The following is a 17,450-nucleotide window of genomic DNA, read 5'->3' on the forward strand; positions in this document are numbered from 1 at the left end:
CCTTATAGATAGGGAAACTGCTTATAAAGACTGGGAAATTTTACATAGAAATCTGGATTTCTGGCGGCTCTGAGCCTAGCTTCTCTATTAAAGTGCACAGCAGGTGCTGAGAAGCGATCGCCCCTCCCCGTGGTTGGCCTCAGTCCCCGCCACCCCCTAGCCTGACAACTGGCCCGTTTCTCTCATTTCAATTACCCAGCTGACCCCTTTGGGCTTTCAAGTTTGTGACCCTGGATCTAATCTGACCTTCACACTTTAAAGATGAGGAAGTGAGGCTCTGAGCGGGCCGGTGGCCTGCCTAGAGTCCCGCCGCAAGTTGGTAGCCCGGCCCTCATTCTGTTTTGCCCCTGTGCTGCTACTCCCTTGCTTGGGTTAAAGCTGTTCCTTGCCTGTCCTGGCCCCAGTCGGCCTCGGTTCTCCTGGTCCAGGGTGTCCCATCCCTGTGCCCCGCCCCTCCCACTACCCTGCCTCAGAATCCTCTGTGTTGCCAGCGAGAGGATGTGTGAATGGTGTCTAGTTCCACACGGTGAAGGGAGCACGGCCAGGGTGTGCTCCCATTTCTTTCCCCTCTGGGCCTGCAGGGCTGTCCTAGGTGGCCTGGGCCTGGTCTCTGGGGTGAGGCCTGCGTTGCCTGGCCATTTTCCCATCTGTCTAGGAGCTGTATGCAGCTGGGGAGAACCGCCTGGGGACAGATGAATCCAAGTTCAACGCAATTCTGTGCTCCCGGAGCCGGGCCCACCTGGTGGCAGGTAAGGCAGTCCCAGGCCTCCCTGGGGCCAGATAGATAAGAGCAGACAAGATGTGATAGGGAGACAGCTTGCAGGAACACTGGGCAATCCTACTCTGCGTGGAGCTTTACTCCACCTTAAAGGAGCCCCCTGGTGGTGATTTAAAAGATCTTATTGGTGGGTTTCCCGAGTTTCTGCGTGCATCTGGTTCTGGAGGAAAGCAAAGGAAGAGGTGAGAGGAATGGCGGTCTCCTGTGGGCTGGTGTCTTTCCACACCAGAACATGGAAATTAGAATTCAGACAGCCCTCAAGAGCACCTGTTCCAAGTTATCCGGCGCCTGCATAAAAACATAAGCAGAACAATCGTACATTGTACAAAAGTAGCATTTATTTACTCCTTCACTCAGCACTTATAAGCCAAGCTCCTGCCATGTACCAGGCCAAGGAGGAGGTGTGGGGAAGTGGTAGGGAACAGCACCATGGAATCTCTGCTGTCCTGAGGCTCGCATTCTGGCAGTAAACAAAAATGAAATAAAGTCTGTGCCAGATGGCAAATCCTTTAAAAATGAACAATAAAGTTGGAAACGGGGATAGAAAATGGTACAGGGGTCAGGGATGGTGCTTGGGGTGGTCCTTGCTGAGGTAATGACATTTGAGTTAAAAGCATGACAGAGCAAGGGCGCCTGGGTGGCTCAGTCAGTTGAGCGAATGACTTTGGTTTCGGCTCAGGTCATGATCTCACAGTTCAGTTGATGGGTTCAAGCCCCACATCAGGCTATGTGCTGACATTGCGAAGCCTACTTGAAATTCTTTCTGTCTCTCTGCCTCTTCCCCACTTTTGCCGTCTCTCTCTCTCTCTCTCTCAAAATAAATAAAGCTTGTTTAAAAAATGAAAACATGACAGAGTTGCAGGTGCAAAGGCCCTGAGCAGGGGGGCTCCCAGCAAAGGGGGTCATTGAGGCTGGGGCGGGTGGCATGAGTGAGAGCCAGAGGAGACGAGATCAGAGTGGTGGACAGCCCTGGGGACAACTGCACGGACTTGGGTTTTCATTCTGAGTAAAGCCAGAGGGCCTGGAGGGCTCAGAGTGGAGGAGGGAGGTGATTTAACTTAGATTTTGCGTGTTCACTGGCTGTTGTGTCGTCAAGGGTGGAGGGTTCAGTGGCAGAGCAGCCAGGAGGCTGGTGGCCCGGACCGGGTGGCAGGGGCGGGGCGGGGAGGGGCAGATTCTGGCCCTGTTTGCTGACGCTTGGACGTGGGGTGTGAGAGAAGCAAAGCATGGAGGGTGGCTGGAGGAGGAGCAGAGTGCCTGCCTCTCCCCCGAGATCGGGAAGCTGTGGGCGGAACAGGCTTTAGGAGGGAAAGAAGTCAGGAGCCTCTGTCCAGAGATTCCAGGTGGACCACTGGGTTTAGGATTCTGGAGGTCAGGAGACGCCTACACTCCAGATGGAAGCTTGGGAGCTCTGAGTGGGTCATTGGTGCTTGAGGCTTTGGGACCGCAAGAGGTTCCCTCTGGAGGGGATCTGGAGAGAAACCAGCGGAGGACAGGGCCATGGCCATCACAGCTGGCTGTGAAGGAACACCCAGGGGAGGGGAGTCCCGGAGGCCAGCTGTGTCGGAAAGGCTAGTATGTGAGGCGGTGAGGACTGGGAATGACAGCCACGCTCAGCGGCACGGTGGGAGCCCGAGTGAAAACGCAGGCACCCGTTCCGTACGTGCCCTAGGCTGTACTGCATTCAGCAGGTGCTGGTGTTCTCCCCTTGGTACAGATGGGGGAGAAGCCACGGGGCGGTGCGGGGCCGGTGGGAAGTTAGGCCACCCAGCCGGTCACGTGGCAGAGCTCAGGTCCGAACTTGGGCCCTGGCTCCAGAGCACTTCTTAATCCCTCCACTGCGCTGTCACGGCGCATGAGGGAACAGATTTCCATCTTGGTCTTTATTTATTTCAATGCATATAGAATACATAAGTAGTACATCAAACCCGTGGTTTCAAAAATATTATTACTTAGGGGAAAAAGAGGAGCTGATCTGAAGAAAATAGGAAGTAACGAAGACCAATACAGGTACAGCAGAATTCACGACACAGAGGGGCAAATGCCCAAAGGTTAGGGAGCAGGGATAGAAAGGGAGACCCGGGCAGGGGAAGCGAGGATTAATCTCCGGGGGCAGAGCCAGAGTTAGGACTTAAGTCGCTACTGTGCCATCTGCCTCTCTAGGAACCTAGGGTCCTGTTCCCGTGGGTTCTGGGCCTGTCCTAGCGCAGGCTGTGTGGGCCGGATAGGAGTTAGCACATGTAGTCCGCCTGGAGACGGGAAAGGATTTGGGAAGAGAGCAAACATTCTGCTGGTGTGTGTGGAGGGGTCCTGGGTGGGGGAGTAAGGTGTGATTGGGAAAGCAGTCTGGTGAGGGGATCACATGAGCAGGCGGGAGTTGGGGGCACACGTCTCGTGGGGTGAAGACCCTGCCCAACTCGAGAGCTGGGTGGGCACCGTCAGTGGGGCCACGTGGGGTGCTGCAGGCAGAGGGGAGAAGGCGGGCTCTGGCGAGGCGGGGTGGCCTCCTTACCGTGTGTCCTGTGTCAGTTTGATCCAGATGCCACAACAAACTACCACAGACCGAGTGACTTAAACAACAGGTAGTTACTTTCCCACCATTCTGGAGGCTGGAAGTCCAAGATCAAGGTGTCAGCCTCGGAGGCCTCTCCTTGGCTTGCAGATGGCCAGCTTCTTGGAGTGTTCTAAAACGATCTTTTCTCTGTGTGGACGTCCCTGGTGTTTCCTCGTGTGTCCAAATCTCTTCTTATAAGGACACCAGTCAGATCGGATTAGGGCCCACACTAAGGGCCTCAATTTTTTTTTTAATTCCGTTTTAATGTTATTTATTTTTGAGAGAGAGAGTGCACTCTTGACAGAGTGCAAGCTGGGGAGGGGCAGAAAGAGAGGGAGACACAGAATCCGAAGCAGGCTCCAGGCTCCGAGCTGTCAGCACGGAGCCTGACGCGGGGCTTGAACCCTTGAACTGAGAGATCATGACCTGAGCCAAAGTCGGACGCTTAACCGACTGAGCCACCCAGGCGCCCCGGTAAGGGCCTCATTTAACTCAACCACCTCTCTAAAGTCTGCATTGCAAATACAGTTACGTTCTGAGGCGCACCGGCGGTTAGGACTCCACCATGTGGATTTCGGGGGACAGAATTCAGTCCGTAACTTGTTCCCTCTCTTTCCGCTAGTTTTCAACGAGTATCAGCGGATGACGGGTCGAGACATTGAGAAGAGCATCTGCCGGGAGATGTCCGGGGACCTGGAGCAGGGCATGCTGGCCGTGGGTCGGTGTCTTGGGGTCGCCGGCGCTGTCGGTTTCAGGGTGCTCACCGCTCTCTGCTTGAGGGGTAGCTAGCGAACCACGTGATCCAAGATGCTGAATCCTGGGCCTCCTTGGTGGGAAACGAGACCGCTCCCCGCTCACTGCCGCACCGCCCCTCCCGCTGCCCCCGAGGTGCCTTGTTTGTGTCTCGGGCGCAGCTCCGGGGAAGGGAGCCGCGGTGCGCGGGCACTCGCGGGAGGGCAGCCAGCTCCTCTCCCGGAGGAAGATGACTCACATCCTGCCAAGTTCCCTCTAAAAATACATCCCTGCAGGCAGTTGTCAGATGTCGGTGATGGAAACACGTGGAAAGATTTTTACTTGCAACAGCAAAACAGGCCCTTGCTAAGGAAAGCTGGCTTAGCTCCCGGAACAGTGCGGGGCCGTGCCCTTCGGGGCAGGGCCCGGTGGGCTCGCTTCTGCCCACCGTCAGGGCTTGGGCCCCGGCTGCATAGCCCTTGTGACCTCCCTGTACCCTGTGGGGACGTAGCAGTCTGCCCATCTTTGGCTCCTCGTTTCCTGGCGTGTCCTCTCTGATGTAAGGATCGTGGCCTGAGGTCTCTAAGGAGACAGTCATTCCACTCAACCATCCTTTCTCCGTGAGGGTCCCAGTCCCAAGGCTGCCCCTCGCACTGGAGCAGGAACGCGGTTCCCCGTCACCAGCCATGTTTCTTCCCTACATGGCTCCTTTCACCACATGGGTTGCCAGGAGGGAGGCTGAGGTTGGTTTCTAGGCCCTGCGTGATTCTATCCCAAAGAGCCGGAGCCAAGATCACAGATAATTGAGCCTGGAGGAGAAATGGGGAGAGGAAGGTGGATGCAGTGACGGGCATCACGTGCGGCCTCCTGGAAGGACACGCGCTCTCTCTGAGGCCCCTCGGACTGAGAGTTTTCTGCAGATTGAGTTATGCTGTTTCTCTCTTCTAGTGAAATGTCTCAAGAATACCCCAGCCTTCTTTGCTGAAAGGCTCAACAAGGCCATGAGGGTATGTGCCTCCCACATGCAGGGGTCTGGGTGGGGGAGTTTCAGCCCCTCCCATGACTGGGGCCCGAGGAGAGCCACCCCTCAGCTAAGAGGACAGAGGGCCCACAGCGGGAGCGTGGGACAGTAAGGATGCCCACTGCTCACGCCTTTGGTGGACTCTTTCCAGGGAGCGGGGACGAAGGACCGGACCCTGATTCGCATCATGGTGTCTCGCAGTGAGATCGACCTCCTGGACATCAGAATGGAGTATAAACGGCTGTACGGCAAGTCGCTGTACCACGACATTGCGGTAAGGGCCCTCTGGGGGATGGATGCTTGTGGACCTCCCTGGTCACCCGCATCGTTCCTATACCTCCCCGCTCAGAACTCTGGCCTCCGCCGTGCACAGGCATCTTGCCTGTGGGCTGCGTACTTGGCCCTCTTCAGCTTCTGCTTCTTTGTCCAGTTGCCCCCAGACTGTTGTAAGCTCCCGAGGGCAGGCTGGGCCTTGACCTTGCATGGCGCCCCGTCCCTATCTCCCCAGCCTCCAGCACACCTGCTGCTCAGTAAGTGGAAAGAGGGGGAGCGCAAACACCGGTGTGTGAGAAAACGCAGGGCCTCCCCACCTGGGTACTTGGTCACCCTGTGACCCTGACCCGTCAGTGAGGACTCCCATCCCGAGGCTCCCTGGAGCTCAGCCCACTGACAAGTACTTCCTTCACCCAGCCTCATGGCAGGGGCAGCATAAGAAGGCACTTGAGAACAGGGCCCCGGGGTCACAGTCATTCCACTCAGCCGTCCTTTATCCATGAGGGTCCCGGTCCCGAGGGTGCCCCTTGCCCTGGGGCAGGAACGCGGTTCCTCGTCAGACTGGAGTCTAGCCCAGCTCTTCCACTTGCTAACTGTGTGACCTCAAGCAGGTTCCTCACCCTCCTTGAACCCCAGTTCCATCATCCCCAAGATGGGGATAATTACAGTTCCCCCCAGGAGTTCGGGGAGCCTTGATTGAGACAGCCCCTATAAAGCACGTCATGACATGTGACATGTCTAAGAAACGCTAGCTACTCTTATCACCGTGTTCCAGGGCTGGTCTGACAAAATGCATTCCTGTTGGTGGCGGGGGGGGGGGGGGGGGGGTGGTCTGACCATTAAATTCTGAACTCACATGAGCCTTGAAAGCAAAGTCACCACAACCAGGTTCTGATTTCACACTCCCTCAAATTTGATGTTGGGCCTGTCGCGGAGAACAGCTAATCTCCATTTCCTGGCTATAAAAATGATGATGTTGATAGCAGAGGATTAGTAATTATTCACAGAGTGGGTCTTGTGTGCCCGTGGGCTACTGGAAGATGCCATAGGCCTCACCCCTGAGGAAAGAAACGGTAGAAGGAAATGATGAGAAGTTAGCTAAGTGAAGGGCACCTGGCTGACTCAGTCAGTAGAGCATGCGACTCTTGATCTTAGGGTCGTGAGTTCAAGCCCCATCTGGGGCATAGAACTTACTTAAAAAATAAATTAGTTTAAAATAAATAAAATTATTTAAAATAAATCAATAAAACTCTTTTTTAAAAAAAAAGGAAGTTAGCTAACTGTGTTCTGCATATTTTCTTAATTTCTTTCTTTAATATTTATTTTTGAGAGAGAGAGAGAGAGAGAGAGAGAGAGAGAGTGCACACATGCGAGTGAGGGAGGGTAGATAGAACGGGGGACAGAGGATCCAGAGTGGGTTCTGAGCTGACAGCAGAGAACCTGATGTGGGGCTCGAGCTCACGAACCGTGAGATCATAACCTGAGCTTATAACCGTGAGATCATAACCTGAGTTGTTGGACGCTTAACCGACTAAGCCACCCAGGCGCCCCTGAGCTGGGATGCCCGAATAATAGCAGCAGACGCTCCTGCCACAGGAGATTACTCTTCCAGAGCACAGTTAGTGCCGCATCAGGGGCAGTCTCAATTTAGCACGATGACACTGCACTGGGGAGAGACCACCACGAGTTAGCTCAGAGTTAGGGGCTTGGGGGGAGCTTTTTATAATTTTTGTGTATTTATTTTTCAAATTACGACTTTGATCACTGGGGTGAGTGCAGCTCTGTTTTTTTCAGCGGGGGTTTGGGGAAGCCGAACCGCACCACACTGGGTTTGGGTCGCCAGTGACGCAGAATACGAGTGAGCCGCTCCCGCCGCGGGACCCACGTGATGGGGAATTTCCCCCGTGGGGCCTGCCTCTCTGTAAAAGCGCTCAGGGCAGAAGAAAATCAGAAGATAGGAGGCCGAAACTGGGCCACAGCTCCCTCAGCTGATGTTTTCCTTGTTTCTGTGATCAGGGAGACACTTCAGGGGATTACCAGAAGATTCTGCTGAAGATCTGTGGCGGCAACGATTGAGCTGTGACTGGTGGCTCCCTTCTGTCCGCCTGCGGGCAACAGCGATGCCAGGAAAAGGTCAAGAGAATGTCCATCTGTTTCTAACAAATCCACAGAGTAGCCCCCCAGGTGCCCCAGTGCCGCCCGTCCATCCGTAGAGCCTTGGCCCATCCTCCGCCACCTCTCCTGCTCCGTATATCATGCTCGAGCTGAAGGACCTGGGTCCCTCCCTCCCTCAGGGTGCCTTCCCCTCCCCAGCCCTCACGGCCGCTTGCTGCTGAAGTACGTGTTTTATTTCTCGACTCATGCAGTCATCCCCTTTTGCTTGTGGCTGAGACTCTTGGCTTCATATTAGTCCTGTAATTTTTCATTTTTATTTGGAGGCATCTTTTTTTATAATAGTCCCTGCCAGACAGATGCATACAGGTCTGTGCTGCGTGCACGTTTCGGGTCAGAGAGGCTGGCTGGGGAGCACCGTGTCCTCGGTAAGGAGTAAAAGGGAAGACCTTTGACAGTAATCTTTGCATCTGGTGAGAATGTGTCATCAGCTTTGTCATTGCCAAACCCACTCCTTAGAGTTTTCTTAGAAAAGGAAAAAAAAAAAAAAAAGAAGAAGAAAAAGGCCAGAAACTCATCTGTTCCTTCTTCTGTGCGAAGCCATGAGGACACGGCCAGCTCCCTGCCAGTGACAGGGCTTCGTGTAAATTACGTGAATGTGCCTTAAACCTGGATGTCAATAGCCAAAAACTTTCTAAATTAAAGTCAGCCAGCTCTGGAACATTTTGGAAATGTTTTCCCTGGTGCCAGCTTGTTTTCTCCTGCCTCCCGATTCTGCCTGCAGCTCTGGGTTTCGGCCTTAATAGCCAGTGCAAGTGTATATGACTTTAAGTAGAAACATGCTCAGGAAATCCTGAGCGTGGGTAATTTATGGAGCCCCGGCTTGTAAGGAACGAGAAGGGAGGTTCCCGACATCCGTGCTCAGGACCCAGCTGCTGAAGTGATGTGTGGAGTTTGGTCAAATACGGGTGTGGTGTAGTGCACTGAGGACAAGGTAGAAGAGTGTGGTCCTTCATCCGGGTCCTGAGGAAGAAGCACGGGCAAGAGGGTGTGTGTGGGACTCCTGGGGCAGTCCTCACGGCCAGGCGCCGGAGAGGAGGGTAGGGACAACCCAGAGAGGCACAAGACTGGCGCCTCCCTTCGGGGACCCTTCGGTCTGAGAGGTGCTTGTGGCTGTGGTCCTGGTGGGCCTTTGGCCCCTTGGTCAGTAGTGTTAGAGGGTGAGTCTAGAAGGGTCACAGTTTCTAGACATCATTGTTCTCTCCAGAAGCCTGGAGCTTGCCTTGCCAGGGGTCTCCACTCACTCCCTTTCTGACCTCTGTTGGAATTTAGAAAGGAGAGAATTCAGGGACTGAGGTGGGAGATCAAGCCAGCTGGGCCCTGGCAGGGTCCAGGGAGGCCTTGTCCCTGGAGTAGACGTCTGCCTGGGAATACCACCCGACCCCTCAGTCTCCCCTGGACATAGAAGAGAGGAGAGGACGGCCCAAGGGGCATGGGGCAGCCATGAGCTAGATCCCAGCCTGTTCCCCCTAGACCCACTCCCCAGCCAGAGAAGTCCCTGTGGGCCCTGGAATATCGATTTTAGGTCCTGCTCTTCACTCCTTTCCCCCTGTTTCCATGCCCGTGGCCTCTTGAACAAGGCCCAGCATGCCCGGTGCAGGTGCTGCCCCCCTAGGGCAGGCCCCTTGCCCTCGGGTGCCAGGGGGGCCCTGCCTGGTGGGATGGACTGATTGGCCCGACATGACTGTGAACTCAGGCTGACCCCGGCGGCCTCCTGAGCCCTGCCAGGGCCTGCATCCAGCCCCCTCCAAGGTGACGGTAAGTGTCCCGGTGACATTACTTTGCCCTGTTGTCTGCACCAAAGGTTGTAGCCTGGTGCCCAGCAGGCAGTACCTGACTGTACACGCATTTACTTTGGTCCCCAAAGCGTCTTTTCAGACATTCGAATTTATTGCCAACATTGAGGTATTGAGAGGTTTTACGTTTTGTAAAAATACACAATGCTGGCTTCCCTGGAAAAACCCAGCTCTGGCAACCCTGCAGACCAGGAGCTGCTAGAGCCAGGCTGCAGCTGCCCCCTTGGAGCACAGCGCTCTCTGTTTTGTCACCAGCCCCACCACACCCCACTGCATGTTACCTGTTTGGCCCTGTAGGTGTCGGGAGTTTGAGACCCCTCCCTGGTCCACACACTTGGGGACCACCTGCCTTCATCCTGGTCTTGGTTTCTCTCTACCTTCCTGTCCCTCAGGCTGCCCTCTTGGTCACGCCCGTGGAACCCAACCCATAATAAGTATGGGCTGGAGGGCTGCATGACCTCCTCGGTGAGCTCGCTTCAGGGGCAAAGGCATTTACTGCCTTCCAAGGTCGACAGGAGGTTATAACTGCGTTGATTACGCCCAGGACAAAGAAGATGGGGAGGGAGACATTCAACCTTACAGGCCATCTTTCTGGGAGAGGGCTACCCTGGGTCTTTTTCTGCCCCCTGGAAATGGTGGTCGAGGCCAGTTCATTGCCACGCATCTAATGTCACTTCCAGAAGAGCTACCAGAGGGTGAGATACCTGGTGAATTTCAGCCCTGAGTGAATTCTCTGCAGCTGTGGGGCATCGGAAGGAACACGGTTGGGGGCAGGAGCACGGCGAGGGCGAGGCAAGGGGGTCACTTGTTTTGGGTGCACAATTGAAGAAATCCTCCCTGCTGTATATTAGGCTGAATAAAGGAGCTTACTTTGCGGGTGGAGAAATGGTCCTAAAGTGGTGGTTCTCAAACCCCAGCGCATATGAGGATTATCTGAGGTGCTTGTCAAAATGCAGGTCCCTGGGCCCCAACCTCACAGATCTGAGCAGGCCTGGGGGCCAGGAAACCGCTCCTGCCTCCTGCTTGCCTTGTCATTCTGATGCTGATCTAAACGCTCCTGAGCTGAGACAGAACTTCTGAGCCTGGAGGTGCTGGGTCACACACAGGGCAGGTGAGCTCGAGGAAGGCTGTGTTTGGAGTTCAGTCAGGTGATGGAAGATGGGGCAAGAGGGATCTGCAGGCTGGCCCTCTACAGATGCCCACGGGCGGTGACCGCTGGGTGACCGTGCTGTGTCCTTCCTCTTGCTTTGGCAAAGGGCTACAGCTCTAGCTTAGGACTCGGCCCCTTATTTCTGCTGCCAGTTCCTCCCTGCCCTGGCTGATGGAAGTGGAGTCAGACCTGGAAACAAGAAACCAAGCTAAATCATCACCAATGTCTTCACCGGGCAGATAACAGCTTAAATTTTCACCCCATCAAACCTGAAAGCTCTCTCTGGCCATGGTGCTCAGTCTTCTGCCTGGCCCCTTACAGGGACCCTCGCCATAAAAGATTCAATCACTGAAGCCCTCAGCTTTACAAGGGGCTCTTACCCTCAGCCCCCATTCCCTGGAAAGCTAGCCTTGGCCCAACACGGGTGTCCACTCTGAACCTCGTTCCTTCTAACAGTAAGAGTTGGACATCCTGAAGCAGAAAGAGTACCACTCTGGGAGTCAAGTATCTTGTCCTGATCTCAGATCAGCTGCTGATTTGCTCTGTGATCCTAGAAAAGTCATGTGTCCCTGCTTTGGGCCTTTGTTGTGCCTTTGTAAAATGAAAGACTAGATCAGAGTTTCTTAAACTTCAATGTAGTCAGCAAAAATGGTAGAGTAGGGGCCTCTAGAAGTGTTCCTCCCCCACGAAAGCAACAAATAAGGTGATGAGAACAGTCAGAATCAACTTTATTCAAACTCTGGAAACTAAATGAAAGTCTGCAGCAACCAAATGAGAAAAAAAGGCTCCGTTAAGAGGGTTTTGTTGCGTGTTCACTTACCCCGCCCCTATCCCCCACACCCCCCCTAGCTCAGCAGCAGCCTCAGAAACAATATCCCACGGTCCTTGTAAGTTCTTAGCACTGGGGGGAACAGAATGGATCTTGTTGTCCTCAAGAACTATGGATATTTTTATCTGTCTGGTTGCTCCCTGAAAGCAACCGGCTCAAATGACTTGCTTTTATTTCACCTAATTTGGTGGAGGTGGGTGGGAGGGGGGGAGGCGGCAACTCTGGGGGACATTTGAAGGCAAATGTATTAGCCATTGATGCCTGGAGGAAGGGATAACAGTAGGGGCAAATAGGAGACAAATTGAAGAGTTTGGGGAAGAAAGGCTGGGCATGAAATACTTTGGGGGATAACGGTTTCCAAGAGCACCACGAGTCCCTGGCAATCTGGAAGGGCACGCATATGCCCAGGGCTGAAGGCATGCCTAGGAAAGACTCGAGAAGGCTCTCAGCGCTCACCTCTGGCTGATCTTAAGTCTCTGCACAAGCAGGAAATAAAGGCTTAGGTCGAGTCCTAGACCACTTGGCCGAGTGTCAGAAGCCCCAATACACACAGAACACATCTGCAAAGACTGGGAGATTTGGGGATGGAGGTTGGGGAGTTGGTTCCAGGAGTTTAAGGAAATGTGTCGAATCACGAGTGACCACCAAGCTCACTGAATTCAGAGACTTCAATAGTGACACCTAACAAAGAATACAAACGTCAAAAAATCAGTTCAGAAAACTCACTAAACAACTAATACAGCAGGCGGCAATGATAAATCTTGGGGAAGGGGAAGACTCTGATTTCCAGAGTTGTTACATTATAATGTTCAAAATGCCTAATTTTCAACAAAAATTATGAGGCATGGAAAACAAGAAAGCATGAGCCGTACGCAGGAAACCCAGAAAATCTGTGACTAGAAACTGAGGAAAACCCAGAAATTGGACTTCCCAAACAAAGACTTTAAATCGACTGTCTTTAAAAATGCCAACTTCTATTTGGCTCCCTTTTGTAATTTCCTAATAGAAATAAAATCTATATTAGAATAGAAGAGAGAGAAAATTTGTTACTACAAAAAAAGAACCAAGTAGAAAGTCTAGAGTTGAAAACTACAGTAAAAGTGAAAAACTCACTTAGAGGGGTTTAAGAAGAAATTTGAGAAGGCAGAAAGCATCAACAAACTTCAAGATAAGCCAGTTGAGCTTTCCCAGTCTGAGGAGCAAAATGAAAAGAGAATGAAGAAAAGTTAACAGAACCTAAGAGACCTGTGAGACACCATCAAGTGTAGCAACATGCATGTAATGGGAGTCAGCGGAGAGAGAAAGCAGAAATATCTGCAGAAACAGTGGCTGAAAACTGACCAAATTTGATGGAACAAGTTAGTCTACACATCTCGGAAGCTCGACGTACTATAAGCAAGATACACAAAATGATCCACATCGAGACACGTAACTAGACACAAGAGACAAGGAATCCTGAGAGCAACAGAGAACCCAACTTGTCACATACAAGAGATCACCAGTACGATTAACATCTGACTTCTTGTCAGAAGCTGTGCAGGACAGAAGGTTGTGGGATGACCTATTCAGTGTGCTGAAAGAAAAAATAATGTCAACCCAGAATCCTATATCTGGCAAAATATTCTTTAAAGATGAAGGAGACGTTAAGACGTTCCTGGATAAAGAAAAACGGAGATGGTTTGCTGCTAGTAGACCTGCCCTATAAGAAACACTAAAAGTCCTTCAAGCTGAGATGAAAGACAGCAGGCAGTAACCCAAATCCACTTGAGGGAAACAAAAGACCTTGGCAAAGGCGACTACTTAGGTAAACATAAACATTACTATTAATATGTTTTTTGGTTTGTAGCTCTTTTTTTTTTTCTACATGATTTAAAGACAGTGACACCAATCAAGAAATATAACTCTGTTGATGGGCACAAAATGCATAAAGATGTAATTTGTGACAATAACAACACAAAGGAAGGTGGTGAAGCTATGTAGGAGCAGTTTTTATATACTGTTGAAACTTGGTGTTAATTCAAAATGGTTATTACAAATTAAGATGTTAACTTAATCCCTGGAAATAACTAAAACATAGTAAAAGAACTGAGAAGGGAATCAAAATGGTACACTTGAAACTGTCTCAGACAAAATATGGCAATAATCGAGGAATTAAGGAGCCAAAATATACATAACATAGGAAACAAATAGCAAAATGGTATAAGCCTTTACTTAGCAGTAATTGCTTTAAATATAAATGGCATAAACTCTCAAAAAAGCAGATTGGCAGACAAAGGACATTTTATCCTGATAAACGGGTTAAATCCATCAAGATAGAACAATTATAAACATGTATGCACCTAACTGTACAGTCCCAGGAAATTTGAAACAAAACCCGACAGAATTGAAGGGAGAAATAGTTAATAATAGTCGGAAACTTCAACACCCCACTTTCCTCGTGGATAGAACAAATAGACAAGAGATAGCAAGGAAACAGAAAACTTGAATGACACTGTAGAACAACTAGACATAACAGACATATATAGAACAGTAGACCCAACAACAGAATACACATTCTTAAGTGCAAATGGAAAACTCTCCACGTAGACCACAAAACAATCTAAACGAAATTAAAAAAATTTTTTTTGTTTATTTTTGAGAGAGCAAGAGACAGAGCATGAGCGGGAGGGGGTAGAAAGAGGGAGAGACACAGAATCTAAAGCAGGCTCCAGGCTCTCAGCTGTCAGTACAGAGTGGGACACTGGACTCGAACCCACGAGCCATGAGATCAGGACCTGAGCCGAAGTCAGATGCTCAACCAACAGCCCCCCAGGTGCCCCTAAACAAATTTTAAAAGATTGAAACTACACAGAATATCTTCTATGACCACAGTGGAATGAAATTAGAAATAAATAACAGGAAGGAATCTGGAAAATTTACAAAATGTGTGGAAATTAAACAACATCCTTAAAAAAAAAAAAAAAGTGCTCAGAGGAAATATATAGTCGCAAATGCCTACGTTAAAAAAGAAAAAAGGGATCTCCAGTCAATAACTTTTCACTTTAAGGAATTAGTAAAAGAAGAACAAGCTAAATGCAAAGCAACCAGAAGGAAGGAAATAAAGATTAGAACACAGATAAACAGAATAGATAAACAATAGGATCAATGAAACAAAAAAAATAATTCTTTGGAAAGACCAACAAAATTGACAAACTTTTAGACTGATTGACAGAGGAGACTCAGTTACTGAAATCAGAAATGAAAGTGGGACATTACTGATAACTTATAGAAATAAAATGTTATTTATTTTTAATGGATTATAAAGTTATACAAAAATACTGTTAATAATTTCAGGTCAACATATGAGATAACCTACATAAAATGGGATAATTCCTAGAAATATACAAATTCCCAAATGAGACTCAAGAATAGAAAATCTGAATAGACCTATAAGAAGAGATTAAATCGATAATAAAAACCTCTCAAAGAAAAAGCCAGGACCAGGAGGCTTTATTGGTGAATTCAAGCAAACATTTAAAGAAGCAACACCAATCCTGCTCGAACTCTTCAAAACATAGAACATTTCCTGACTCATATGAGACCAATGTTACCCTGATACCAAAGCCAGACAAAGAGATCACAAGGGAAGTGCAAAAATCCTCAATGAAATAGCAGCAAGCTGAATCCAGCAGGGTAGTTAAAGGATTAGCCACCATGGCCAGGTGAGATTTATCAAAGGAATACAAGAACCATTCAATATACAAAAATCAGTCCATGTAATACACATTGTTAGTAGGATAAAGGGGGATGAAAACCGCACGATCACCCCAACTGATGCAGAAAAAGCATTTGAAAAAACCCAACGCTTTTGGATGGTTAAAAACGAAATTGTAAGAAAAGGAGTTTTTATCAACCTGAGATAGAGAGTATCTATGAAAAGCCACAGCTGACATACTTTTTTTTTTTTAATTTTTTTTTTCAACGTTTATTTATTTTTGGGACAGAGAGAGACAGAGCATGAACGGGGGACGGGCAGAGAGAGAGGGAGACACAGAATCGGAAACAGGCTCCAGGCTCTGAGCCGTCAGCCCAGAGCCCGACGCGGGGCTCGAACTCACGGACCGCGAGATCGTGACCTGGCTGAAGTCGGACGCTTAACCGACTGCACCACCCAGGCGCCCCCAGAGCTGACATACTTAATGGTGAAAGAAGAAAATCTTTCCCCTAAGATCAGAAACGAGACAAAGATGTTTGCTCTTGCCACCACTAGTCCACATTGTACCGGAAGCTCTAGTCGGGGCAATTAGGCAAGAAAAAGCATCCAAATTGGAAGTAAGAAGTAAAAGTTTCTGTTCACAGATGACATGATCTTATATAGGAAATTATAAATCCTACCCACACAAAAACTATTAGAGCTAATAAACGAATTCAGCAAAGCTGCAGGATATAGGATACATGATCAAAATACAAAAATCAGTTGTGTTTCTATATACTAGCAGTGAGCCATCTGAAAATAAGATTCCATTTACAATAATAACAAAAAATACATAAGGGTAAATTTGTTGGTGTAAGACTTGTACACTGAAAACACAAAAATACAAAACACCCTGTGCTCACAGATTGGAAGACTCAGTATTGACAAGGCAAATACTCTGCAAACTGATCTACAGATTCAATCTAATCCCTATAAAAATTCCAGCAGCCTTTTTGCAGACATGGACAAGCTGATCCTAAAATGTATGTGAAATTGCAAAGGACCAGTCCCCAAATAACCAAAACAGTCTTGGAAAAGAACAACAAAGTCAGGGATCTCACACTTCTTAATTTCAAAACTTACTTCAAAACTACAGTAATTCAAACAGTCAGATACCAGCATAAAGATAGACCTATAGATGGGATAGAATTCAGAAACCTAAACATCTACGTTTAATTGATTTTTGGCAAGGGTGCCAGAACCATTTGATAGGGAAGGAATATTCTCTTTAACAAATAATGCAGGGGCAACTGAATATCCACAAGCAAAAGAATTAAGTCGGATCCCAACCTCACACCATATTCAAAAAGTAATTCAAAACAGATCAAAGAACTAAATGTAACGGCAAACACTATAAAAATCTTAGAAGAAAACAGGAATAAATATCCATGACCTTGGATTTGGCAATGGATTCTTGCTGATACCAAAAGCAAAAACAACAAAAAAATAGATAAATTGGACTTCATCAAAATTAAAACTTTTGTATTTCAAGGGGCACCCAAGAAGGTAAAAACCCACAGAACGGGAGAAAATATTTGTAAGTCATATATCTGAAAAAGCCTAGTATCCACAATACATAAAGAACTCTTACCACTCAATAACAAAAAGACAAAAATTTTTAAATGAGCAAAGGACGTGAATAGATATTTCCGCAGAAAGACAAATGGCCAAGAAACACACACAAAAAAGATGGTCATCACCATTAGGCAAATGCAACCTAAAACCACAATGAGTTACCACTTCATACCTAATACGATGGCTATAATTAGAAAGATACACAGTGAAGATGTGGAAAAATCGAAACCCTTCTATACACATTGTTGGGGAGAATGTAAAATGGTATAGTATCATTCAGCTATACGAGAATAAAGTACTGATACATGCTACAACACGGATGAAACTTGAAAGCATTATGGTCAATGGTAAAAAGGTTTGACACAAAGGCCACATATTGTATGATTCCGTTTATATAAAATGTCCATGGAGACAGAAATATTAGTGGTTTCTGAAGGATGGCAGGAAGGGGAATAGAAAGTGACTGCTTGGGAGCGCCTGGGTGGCTCAGTCGGTTAAGCGACCGACTGCGGCTCAGGTCACGATCTGGAGGTTCCAGCCCCGCATCGGGCTCTGTGCTGACAGCTCGGAGCCTCCATCCCGCTTCAGAGTCTGTGTCTCCCTCTTTCTCTCTGCCCCTCCCCCACTCGCACTCTGTCTCTCTCTCTCTGTCAAAAATAATAATAATAAAAAAAAATTTTTTAAAGTGACTGCTTGTAGGTACAGGGTTTCTTTTGGGGGTGATGAAAATGTTCGGCAATGAGTTATACAACAGTGTGAAACGGCTGAATTTGAACAGTTTAACAAGGTTAAAAATCTGAAACTTACGTTGCGCGAATTTTACCTCAATAGAAAAGG

General features: G+C 48.9%; 1 protein-coding gene across 3 annotated transcripts in view; it reads left to right on the forward strand.

Moving 5' to 3' along the window:
* Positions 1–8,202, forward strand: part of ANXA11 (annexin A11) — a 44,431-nt gene extending 36,229 nt beyond the window's left edge. For all 3 annotated transcript variants that reach the window (XM_047824909.1, XM_047824908.1, XM_047824910.1), the window contains 5 exons: positions 656–749; positions 3,955–4,050; positions 5,013–5,071; positions 5,237–5,359; positions 7,375–8,202. In XM_047824909.1, the coding sequence (XP_047680865.1) occupies positions 656–749; positions 3,955–4,050; positions 5,013–5,071; positions 5,237–5,359; positions 7,375–7,434 (432 nt within the window). In that variant the 3' untranslated portion in view covers positions 7,435–8,202. The remainder of the gene's footprint in view (positions 1–655; positions 750–3,954; positions 4,051–5,012; positions 5,072–5,236; positions 5,360–7,374) is intronic.
* The last annotated feature ends 9,248 nt before the right edge of the window (positions 8,203–17,450 follow it).

Source organism: Prionailurus viverrinus, chromosome D2, assembly GCF_022837055.1.
Source record: "Prionailurus viverrinus isolate Anna chromosome D2, UM_Priviv_1.0, whole genome shotgun sequence".
NCBI lineage: Eukaryota > Metazoa > Chordata > Mammalia > Carnivora > Felidae > Prionailurus > Prionailurus viverrinus.